Source organism: Sinohyriopsis cumingii, chromosome 15 (assembly GCF_028554795.1).
Source record: "Sinohyriopsis cumingii isolate HCF-2022 chromosome 15, ASM2855479v2, whole genome shotgun sequence".
Classification (NCBI taxonomy): Eukaryota; Metazoa; Mollusca; class Bivalvia; order Unionida; family Unionidae; genus Sinohyriopsis; species Sinohyriopsis cumingii.
The window spans coordinates 147300610-147313107 of record NC_142975.1 but is presented as its reverse complement, the minus strand read 5'-3'; the positions used below and the strand labels follow the sequence as shown (position 1 = coordinate 147313107).

Here is a 12498-nt window from a genome sequence, read left to right as displayed (position 1 = left end):
TACAATAATGAATGTATTTTATGCTACTGTGATTAATTCAATTTGTGTATTCTGTTACAGGTTTTTCTAGACCTGATTCAGCTTTTGATACAATAGAGAGGCTAGATGATGACTGGAGACATGTGGAAACAGTAAGTTTAATAGCCATTATATATTACCTGCTATTATTGCATTGCTTTATCTTTTCCTGGCACTTGTCCCTGTCCAAGGACTTTATTACCTCCTCTAATTATTAATTAGAGGTCTAGAATAAATGTCATAATTCTAGTCTGACACCTTAGTCCACTTCCAACAACTGGAATATCATCTTTTACTTTGGCTTTCCTTTGTCAGCATGTGATTCTTTGGTAATCAACATTTCATCAGTTACGTTTTTGGCAGAGATACTGTCAATCAAATCCTTTGTTTTTGTTTTAATTGTTTATTTCTTCCTAATTCTTGGTTCATTTTTGTACATCTGTAATATTTTCATTAATTTGAGAGTTTGTAGTAAATCACTAGTGATATTTTGGTAAGTAATTCTTTACTTTACTAACAATAAGTTGTTCTTGTTAATTGTTTTATTTATTACATTCCTTTCAGCCTTCCAAAATGCCACAAAGTATTGGTAAATGTGGGAATAAAAAAAGGCAGCATGGACACACCAACTCCAGTACCTTTTTTGTGTGCATGAATGGATAATTGCCCCATTTGTTGAAATGGCCTGAGGATGATTGGAACCTGGCAGAAAGTTACCAGGCCTATAGGAGGTTTGCGACTTTGCAGAAAGTCACCAGGCCTATAGGAGGTTTGCAACTTTGCAGAAAGTTACTAGTCCTGTATAGCCAGGAACGAGGGTCCTGCATCCTCCTCTTCATCATCCCCTCCATTTCCAAAATGGGTTTAAAGCACTTCTTGGTGAAGGAAGTCTCTAGTGTCTGGGATAAGAAAGTTGTCCACTTCCGCTTGGGGGGAGGTATCTCTGGCCCATTGTAGGAAAGTGTCAGCTCCTGAGGGAGAGATCCTCAGGGAGGTTGCCAGCCCTCAATAGTGAGTCCTGCCTTCCTGACACAAGAAAAGTGCAATCATCAGATGAATTTGAATCAAGATTGCCAAATGCATCACTTGGTTTAAACTTAAGTTAGCCTCCACATTTTAAGATGGCAGGTAGATGATTTTCTCTAATTGGTGCAGTAGCAAATGCATTGACCATTTAAGTGCAGTTGCTGATTTTCTTCTTTTTTTTTTGGATGAAATTAATTGCTACTTATCCATTCTTAAGGGCTATGAAGCTCTAATGTTCTAAAGTTCTTTTTGGGTTCTACTCTAGGATTGGACCAACATTTTTCAGAACTGATTGAGTTCTGTGAGGTCGTTATACCCCTCACTTGCTCATTAATGCCAAGGTGGATCCTTTCATTTCTGGTTTAGTCATTATCTAAACCTCTTCATGAAACTCTGAATGAAGCTTTTCTTTGAGAACCTTACCCTGAAAACATTCCTCTTCTCTCTGGCATTGACAAGGAGGAGGAGTGAAATTCATGCTTTGTCAATGGAAAAAGTGATGTTTATGTTTTAATGGTACCTATGATAAAGCTAATTGTAATTATGTAATACTTACCTGCTCAATTATTTCCTCCCTGATGACTGATGATGTTCATCCTCTGCCCCATTCAAAGAAGGAAAGTATTCTGATGGTCAGAAATGGGCTAGGGTATGATACTGGGATCATACTTTTTTATATTCTAGACATCCAGTTGCTAATTGGAAGAGGGAATAATGTTTTTTGCACATGGTGGATAGTGTCCACAGGAAATTAACATATTGCAAGAATGACATAATTATAATAAGTTTATCCCCCCAAGACAGACACACTTATTGTTAAGTCTTTATCAGTCTACATGTATATGTTGTTTGATCAATCATTTTAATGTTTGCTTTAATGAAAATATAGTTTTTTCTGATGTTTTCAAAGATGTTAGTATATTTAATCTGAAAAATTAAAGAGAAAAAAAGCAGCAACTTGATTTCTTTATGATTAAATTTCTCCAGTATCATCAAAGAAATTCTTAGACAGATATATAATGGAGAAAAAGCTCACCTAAAGACTCAGTTTTTTCATGACATCTCCGTGAAAAATTAACCAGTTTAGGAATTTAGTTTGAATAGTTATTGTCGAAAATTATTTTCATTCTAAAGGTGATTATTGATAAAATTATGTAATTGTCCAGGACTCCCATTCATTTCAGATGCTAAACTGCATTATGGGAATGATAGATAAGACAAAAAGAGCCATAGCAGTGCTCCAAGAACGCAGTATAAGAGACAGAGAAGAATTATCCATGTGGATGCATCGCCATACGGATGGTGATATTGACAAAAAGAGAGGAGACAGTTTCCTGAGAAATTCAGACGATAGAGTTGCTGAAATTCGTAGAAGAGCAGGTGTGATTATTGTCTATCTCTTTGTGTATCATTACATTAATTTCATATCTTTGTTCCTATTTACTAGGATGTTTACACCTTATAAAAGAGGAATTTTTCTTACTTGATTAAAAGTCGAGTCAAACTGCAAAAAGCAATGATCCTGATCTTCCATAACACAATGCACCTAAAGATCAGGGTCTGTGTTATTTGTTCTACTGATTACTCGTGACAAAGTGCACAGACCCAGATCTGCTGGTGTATGTTGCAATGGCAGATCTGGGTCTGTGCAGTTTGCACTTGGACTCTTTTTAAACTGAGTATATACAGTATGCAGTGATATTTATTTGTAACAAGCTATGGTTTAATTTGGAGCTCATGCAAAGTATGTAGTTTCAGTTTTTAATCAAATTCTTTTTAAACTAATACATTTCATGCATGAGTTTCATTACAAACTGTTTGCATAATATCTTGCTTTTAGCTGTGAATTTTTTAAGTCTGTCTTGTGTGATAGACTTATGCACATCTACATGCATCTATTTTACATTACTTTTTACTAAAATTATTTTAAACTTACATATTCATTGGAAAATATTTTGTATGCTTACCATTTTAATGAAAAGTCTGAAAAAATATGCTGTATAAGCGTCAAACTACTATGATGAAAGCTCATGTCAGACTGGAGTTGAGGAATATCATAAGCAATGCTGGCATTTACAAGATTTAAATCAAGGTCATTTAAATCAAGGTCATTCAGTGATTTAAATCAAGGTCATTTAAATCAAGGTCATTCAGTGATTTCTTCTGTATTTAGAGGAAGCTGTACAAGAGGTGAAGCGACAAGCAATGATTGAACTCCAGAAAGCAGTCTCTGCTGCCGATGCCAAAGCATCAGAACTTGTAGCCAATGAGAGGTCAAAGATGGACCGTGCATTGACTGAGGCAAGAAAACAGGCCCAGGAAGAGCTGCTTTCTAAAATTAACCATCAGGAAGAATCCAGTGAGGTATTGTTTATTTCTTTTGTAGGTTTATTAACCACTGCATACAGTAAATGGTGAATCAGTTGCTACTTGACTAGTACGTCTGATGAAATTAAGTCTACATAACCTGGTTTGAGTGACAGTAAAGTGAAAGAGAACAATACAGTATAAGAGCAACCCTGATGTCCTCTTTCACCAAACTTTGTAATTAGCTTTTCACATAACTAGATCTTTCTGAGTTTAATATTTGCACAGTGTTATAGTGTGACTCGAAAAATCTCTAATTTTTGGTTTTTACTTCCGACATGTGCCATAACAATGGTCCAATTCTGTGAGAAGATAAAACATGAATTATACTATACACAGTCCTATGGAAATCTGTCTGTATTTCTTAAATGCACCATACCCGTCTTCACAATTTGAAACACATGATCATTTCTTCTTCTTCTTCATGGTTCTGTCACTCAGGCATGGGGACATATAAATGGTCTCTCTGTGTCCCTTTTTCTGTCTATCAGATCACCTTGTTAATGCTTGAACATCCATACTATTGTTAGATTTGAATCAAGTTTGCAGTGATAATTTTATCACAACAGCTCAGTTGAGTTCATTGATTAAGTTTTATCACAACAGCTTGGTAGAGTTCATTGATTAAGTTTTATCACAACAGCTTGGTTGAGTTCATTGATTAAGTTTTATCACAACAGCTTGGTTGAGTTCATTGATTAAGTTTTATCACAACAGCTTGGTTGAGTTCATTGATTAAGTTTTATCACAACAGCTTGGTAGATTTCATTGATTAAGTTTTATCACAACAGCTTGGTTGAGTTCATTGATTAAGTTTTATCACAACAGCTTGGTTGAGTTCATTGATTAAGATTTATCACAACAGCTTGGTAGAGTTCACTGATTAAGTTTTATCACAACAGCTTGGAGGAGTTCATTGATTAAGTTTTATCACAACAACTTGGTTGAGTTCATTGATTAAGTTTAAACACAACAGCTTGCTTGAGTTCATTGATTAAGTTTTATCACGTGCGCTTGGTTGAGTTCATTAAGTTTTATCACAGCAGCTTGGTTGAGTTCATTGATTAAATTATGCACATTTTTCACAAGATAAAACCCACAATCATCCTAATACATGCATAATACACAATGGTGTGAACTGTTTATCTTTTACAGTTTAGAGAGTCAATCTTCTAGATTTCATCTCAACAAGACCTCAAATGAATCTGTTGATTAGCAGATTCTCTACATATCTATTTAGAGCTATGGTTAATGATAATTTTAGCATAGGCATTGTTAATACACAGGCATTGTTAATACACAGGCATTGCTAATACACAGTCTTGTGAACATTCTTGCTTCCATATTGCTGTATTTTCTTGTGTACAATTCATGCTAATGTGTAACACACAATGTGATTTTCAACCTGGAATGAGGTGAAAAATTTAGTTTTGCCATATAATGTTCATGTGACATAGCACATTTCACAATCAGGATGATTCTGCTCTGTTTTCTTAATGTGATAACCTACAGTTACCAAACTCTGAATAGCTTGCACTTGTGGTAAGGAAGACCCCAGTTGATTTCAGGGTCAGAAGGTGTAAGGTCAATTTCACTGACAGAAAGAAGAAAAATAGTGTCTGCACAATAACATTAACATTTACAGTTACCTAACTTTGTTGTGACTGGCTTTCACTTTGGGTGAGGAAGAACCCTGTCAAAAGATCAAAGGTCAAGGTCACTGTGACGAAAAGCAGCAATATGGTTTCTGCACAATAATTGGAGTTCTCTATCATTTACAGTTATCAAACTTTGTGGATGGCTTGCACTTGGTGAAAGGAGAACCCCATTGATTTTGGAGACAAAAGGTCAAAGGTAAAGGTCACAGACTGAAAGAAACATTGTTTCTGCATGATAACAATAGTTCTATATCAAGGTCTTGGTCCAAACTTTGTAGAAAGTGTGTACTTTGGGTAAGGGAGAAGCCTGTAGGTTTTGTCTCGCCATTGTTAATCTGGCTGAAAGAAGAATAATTGTTTCTGTGCAAAAATTTCAGTTTGATACATAGAGAAATATATAACATTGGGCAGGCATATAATGTGGCAGTGACAGTACTCCTGTTTTGTTTGCAATAAAATAAATGTCGAATACTCCCAGTGGTGACCACATGTACAGACACAGACCAGTATAGTAGATCAATAGGTGTCTAGTAAACATTAAAGACATGAGCAAATTTGAAAATGAATTGGATATATTAAGTATTTGCAATATTGGAAGTGATGCCAAGAGAAAGTATTTTAGAGGAAAAACATCAAAGACTGCTACAACAAGTAATGATAGGCAGAGAAAAAAATTATGTTAGATTAGCTAGTGACACAAAAGGAATCAACATATTGACATGTTAACCATGTTTGTTGGAATATATTTCATGATGTAAGAATTAATGATTTATCGAAACTTCTCAAGCCAAACAGATAAGCATATTAATCACATATGCTTATGCAAAAGAAAGTTTAAACTATTTCCCAACAACAAAGAAGTTGATTAAACACAAAAGAGTATGCTTCAGTGTATGAAATACAAACAGCATTTCACCTAATGAAATGTCTCTTGTTAAATTGTTAATTTGAATGTGCTTTTGGTAAAAATTGACAAATCAGCATTAACTGAAAGTACTGGACTATCAAAAGCAGATCTATCCTCTGGCTTTGATAACATTTGAACTGAGAAAAACTACAAAAGAAAACTGCCCACATGTGCATGTATCTAAAAGCAATTAACACAAGAATCCATTCCAGTTATTTACAGAGGAACTGATTGTAGTATTTTACAAGCTGTTGGATGGATTGCAAAACTTGAAATAAAAAAAAGCAAAACCTTTCATCTTAACCAAGGAAGACAAAAAAGAATTTTAATTCTACTAACATCTGTGACAATTTTAATAAAAAGATTTTTCAGATCAAGGTTGTAGCCCACAGTTATTTAACATGAAAATATAGAGGTTCTGCATATTTCAAGAGCAATTTAAATTTCAAATATTAAAACTTCTTTCCCCTCTTCATTCACTACTTGCCAGAATATGAATCACATCAGTCGGTCAAGAAGTTAGTAAATTAAGATCTGAATAATGAAGTAAAACTAATTCACAACAACTAAGAAAAATGTATTTCATTCAGCAAGGACTTTGTCATAGATTGGAAAGATTAAGATGGTAAGAAACTTTATGAGAAAGATTTGATTCATTGATAGTTACCATAGTGAGAACCATTAGCAAAGAATTTAAATGATGATGTTCATTTAGACTATTCAACATTTTGACAGTGTTCAGAATAAATTTGTACAAAAAAATAAAACATGTAATTCCAAAATACAGGTATAGCTTTGATCAATTCAGTGAGGGCTCAGGCACTACATTGTATAGATATGCGAAAGCTAATCAAGAGTTATTATATTCAGGTAGGTGAGTTGTCAAAGACTGCTGGAGCATTTAAATGGTATATATGGTAATGACAGTGTAAATACATTACATTACCTTATAGGGAGACTGCTTCGGTAGCCTAGTGGTTAGAGCATCTGCCTTGGATGCGGGAGGTTGTGGGTTCGAACCCTGGCTGAGTCATACCAAAGACTTACAAAAATGGTACTAACAGCTGCCTTGCTAGGCACTCAGCATTAAGAGGTTAGTGTTAGGACTGGTCAGCGTGGTGTCAGGATAATGTGGCTGGGTGGGACATCATGCTTCATGTTTACGGCATGATGCCCCAGTGCTAGACATCACTATAAACTGCCACATACATTGTAGTGATATGACTGAAAAATTGTTAAAGCTATGTAAAAAATCCTAATGACACCCATGCCTTATAGGGATATATGGTAATGACTGTGTAAATACATTACCTTATAGTTATATATGTTAATGACAGTATAAATGCATTACCATATTGGGATATATGGTAATGACAGTGTAAATACATTACCTTATAAGGATATATGGTAATGACTGTGTAAATACATTACCTTATGGTTATATATGTTAATGACAGTATAAATGCATTACCATATTGGGATATATGGTAATGACAGTGTAAATACATTACCATATAAGGATATATGGTAATGAGAGTGTAAATACATTACCTTATAAGGATATATGGTAATGACAGTGTAAATACACTACCTTATAAGGATATATGGTAATGAAAGTGTAAATGGTGTTGTTCCTGCTGGGTTTAACGCCATTTTTCAACACACGATAGGCTATGCATGGCAGCCAGTATTAATGGCTGAGGAAGAACCTGGAAAACCCCCGGGAAGAACCACTGACCCACGAGAAGCTACTGGCAAGCTTTCTCACGTACCCACATTGGCCGAATCCTAGACTCGAACCCACACAGACAGAGGTGAGATGGCAGTGATCCGTAACGGAGAACGCTTTAGACCACTCTGCCACTCTGGGCCCTACAGTGTAAATACATTACCATATAAGGATATATGGTAATGACAGTGAAAATACATTACCTAATGGTTATATATCTGCAAAGTGATTCAGTTACATGAGCAATTTTAAATGAATGAATGTTTCAAGTCCATTCAACATGAATGTAATACTTAGCAAATTCATCTATAGTAAAGGTGATGCATGGAAGTGGTGTATGTCACATTACAAGCTCAGAAATTTAAACTATCATTGAAATTAAATATATCCTCAGAACTTGAAAAGAACAAAAATTTACTTCTAGCTGTAAAAATGATGGAGTTCCTATAAACACTTAGTGTAAAATTATGAAGAAATGGACCATCTCCTAGCCTGTTAAAAATGAAAATATCTGATAAGAAAGAACAAAGCAAATACCATTTACATCTACCGGTATAAATACAATTCCTGAAGGAGATACTGTTGTACATATTGATGAAGTTCATCAACATTAAAATACCTGGAAGTATTAGAAGCAAAAATGAAAATGTTGTACTTGGACAACCATCTTACATTAAAGGAGGCCCAATTAGATAAATTTAGAATTTGACTGATGAACATAAAATGAACTGAGTTACTGGCAAAATTGAAAGTCACATGAACCTCAATAAACAGCTAAGCAGTTCATTGAGAAGTTTATCTATGGACATATTAGAAGATAATAAACAACAATGAGGAGTGCTTTAAATTTTGCATTTTAGATATTCAGTTAAGCAGCAGAAACTTTAAAATCACCTGAAAAAGTTAGGGAACACTCAAATGAAAGATGTCAAGAAAGGTTTTTGCTTACACCAAGGAATTAGAGCAAAACAGATCATTACTGCAAAAGTGAATAGTTTGTATCAGAAATTTTTCTTTTACAAAAATAAACATAATTTTCCAGTTTAAAATTCTACTACAGTTATTATCATTGAAACTTGATTGCAAAAGTTTCTTTTTTGTGCAAAGAAAATATTTTTTGCAGACAATTTGTGCAATTTTTTAATTTAAATAACTTGTATAGGTGTACTTGGACATCACATTGCCATGCTTTTTATTTGGCAGGCGAACAAAGTATGTAGGTATATGGTAGCTTTACTAGGCTACAAATGGTATTTGGAATGTGAACATGTGTAGAGTAGAGATGGTGGGGATTTGATTGCTTTTTATCTTTATTAAATATTTTTAGTTTGAAATCTGTAAGAGCAGTGAGATATGTGAGTTTAATTGATGTTTGCATAGCCATTCCAACATCATTCAAAGTTTTTAATTCAGTCTGTGTTTATTAGGTCAATTTGGATTATTACATTATTATTAAAGCTACAAGGTGTGGCTTAGAACATGCCATCTCTAAACTACTTGAACCAGTAGCAACTCAAACATAATGGAATACTTAAGATCAAATGGAACTGTCAAAGCCAGACAATACCAGTCTAAGTGGTAATTGAAACATCTGCATCATCTTTAACTTAAACTTCTTTCCATAATGTTGCACAATCAAACATTTTGAGTCATATTATATGGATAAAGTAATGATTCCATATGTGAACTAAACATGGCCTACTGACCCTTGATCAGTACAATTATCAGACTGGTAGACATTGATGTGTTATGGCAGAAAGTGGCTCCAGATAAAGTGAGAGAGAGAGACCAGTCCTAATTATCAGTGGCTTTGTAATGGCTGGAATTGTGTAATTTTGCAATTCCATAATTATTTGACAGATTTTTTGTGTGTATAGCAACTAAATTGACATGGTTTATTCACTAGTTTCAGCTTTAATATGGTTCTGTATTTAGTGGGTATTTATATCGTGTTTAAATTGCACTTGTGCTTCAGCAATAATTTAGTATCTAACATCGGTTGCTTATTTTGGATTAAGATGCATTGGTAGAATGAGATATGGTTTCAGAAGGATTTAGATTTTACAGGAAAGTTTGCCACCGGTGTAATTAAAAGCCTATGTGCTTGCATTTATCAATGCTCAGTAAGTCATTGAGATGGATCAGGACTGTTATTTTATCATTTTACTGTATTTGAAATATTTTCGGAATCATTTTTAAATAAATAAGCATTAGATAAAATATGTTCATCATTTTCTTTTTCTTTATTTAATCATCATATTGTTTTATTTGAACTTTTAGTTTGTACATGTACTGCATAGCCACTATTGTGCTGAGGTACTTTTAAACACTTAATACATTTATACATAAGTAATTATGTTATGTTGATTTGATTTAATTTGTGTTTGAATTATTTGATTGTGGGTTTTGGAATCTTTTAATTTTTTTTACATGCCAATGTAATGTAATTTTGTTTCCTAGGAATTTGATATTTTCCAGTAAATTCAGTTTGACCTGAATCATTCCATAAATACCTAATAATAGAAAAACTGTTTCTATTTTTGACTTAGTTCCTTGCCTTGATTGAGGGTCAAGTAAACAACTTTTATTCTCAGAGTAAAATGATTGGCTCTTATCAAGCACATACAGGGGCTATGTGATTTTTATATTTAAAAATGATCACGTGATCCTCTATTTCACAATCAGGCATTTCCAAAACTGTGAAATGCTTAGTATTAATAGTGATGTTTAGAGAAAGAGATCTCAGAGTTTTTTGGGGCTTTTAAACATTTGATATCAAGTTGTTTCCTTCTGTTGTGACAAGTTTTGAGTTTTTAAGTTTTATTTTAATTTTTTTCGGATCCTAAAAGATTATTTAGTTTCTCTGGAAATATTTTGTGCTCATACATAATTCTTGAACAGAGACATTTCTTGACAATTTTATTTGGATTTCCAAGACGGGAGGATTAATTATTGTGTTTCTACAAGGAACTGTAAACTTCAACACAGTACAAGTTACAGCATATGTCATCACCTTCCATCGTGGATTTTTCATCGTGACTCGAACTTGAATTCATTAGAACATTTTATTATTAGGACTTCTAAAATATTATTCATGGATTATTCTTGGGATTATTTTTGGATTTGATTCTTGAAACCATAAGTTCTTTTTTTTCCTTCCATTTTTACAATATTTTTCCAGGGAAATATATTATTTGTTAAATTTTTCAAAGCTTTTTATTTTCACTGTTTCTTGTGTTACTGTTTATTCGAGCCTAAACACATATCATAAGAATTCTAGTACTTAAATAGGGTTGTTTTTTTTTTCCCTTCCTGATCTTACATTTTGATTTAAGGAATTGAGTGGGGTAAAAAACAGCTGCCAGATACTGCACACATTCTTGTAGATTGAAGTGATATAAACTGCTTTACATTATTTTTTTGAATGGAGTAAAAGAACAAACAACAAAAAACTAAAACACTTGTGTGTTCATTAGTACTTTCAAGACTGGACTATTGTAACTCAATTCTGTCTGGTTCATCTCAATATCTACTCCAGAAACTTCAGAACACAGCTGCTCAGATCATATTTAGAGTACCACAATCAGACCACACCTCCCCGCTGCTCTGTACCCTACACTGGCTATCCATTCGATCCGGAATCAAACACAAAATTTGTTCTCTGTGCTATGTTTCACTGTCGGACTCTAGTCCAACATACCTATCCGACCTCACCCATGTGTACACACCAGCAAGATACTTATGCTCCTCTTCAGACAATCGTATACTCATTATTCCCACTATGAAAACAAAGTCATATGGACAGTGTTCTTTTGCATGCCAGGGCCCAGCAACATGGAATAAATTGCCCACTGAACTTAGACACAAGGACACCATGATCCCGTTCAAGAGTGCTCGCAAAACTCACTTATTTCCACTGTAAGAACAAACTTAAAGACCTAATAATGTTTCCTACCTTAAATATTCTCAGCATGTTTTCTTAATGTTTTCTAATTTCATGGTGTTTGTTTCTGTAATCATATCATTATGTTTTTTATGTTATAGGTGTTGTCTGATGTTGTAAAGCACTTAGAGCTTCTAAAGAATAGGCCCTATACAAAGTCCTCATTATTATTATTATTAAATGCAAATGATAATATTTATTAGTCATGAATTTGAATATTGAAATATCTGACTTTATTGATTGTTATGAATGTATCAGTGGGTGTGGGTGTGTGATATATTCAGTGTCATGTGTGGTTCATTATTTGCTGGGTCCTTATTAGTGGTTCTGAGCATTCATGAAATCTATGAAAATTGGTACCCCACAAAAAAAGTGCAACCACAGTATAGAAAAACTACTTGATGGATGTCTGTCAAATAAATCATTTTGTATGAGCTCGACAAGCATAGAAGTTGAGAGATAATTACTCAATGATTCATATATAGCCCATTTTGAGTGTCTGTGATCTATTAATGATTTTAACTTCCAACAATTGATTGGCAACAGGTTGTACTTAGGTGGAGCTTGGCTTTTTTAAATTGAAAGGATGCTTTTCTTGTTGGTGCACAAGAATTATACAATGAGTTAATCTGTTCAGATTTGACCTGTGCCATGCCTTCTAGTGGCATGTTCATGTACTCTTTGACTCCAGTGTCTAAAAGATTTAGGGTGGGACTTGTATCTAAGAATTGTACAACTGAGATTTGGCACTCATCTCAATCGACACTGTTATCATAAAGTTTTAGCATATAGATAACATTTTGTTCCAACATTTTAAAAAATGCACAAAAATTATCTATGGCTTTTTGAG

General features: G+C 33.8%; 1 protein-coding gene across 5 annotated transcripts in view; it reads left to right on the top strand.

The window, feature by feature from the left end:
• The window catches only part of LOC149783014 (protein CBFA2T1-like), a 197813-nt gene that overhangs the window by 178963 nt on the left and 6352 nt on the right, over positions 1 to 12498 (top strand). For 3 of the 5 annotated variants that reach the window (XM_089934588.1, XM_089934591.1, XM_089934590.1), the window contains exons 7-9: positions 61 to 131; positions 2229 to 2424; positions 3218 to 3408. In XM_089934588.1, the coding sequence (XP_089790714.1) occupies positions 61 to 131; positions 2229 to 2424; positions 3218 to 3408 (458 nt within the window). Of the gene's footprint in view, positions 1 to 60; positions 132 to 2228; positions 2425 to 3217; positions 3409 to 5192; positions 5266 to 12498 lie in introns of all 5 variants that reach the window. The other 2 variants (XM_089934592.1, XM_089934593.1) reach the window with 2 other exon arrangements.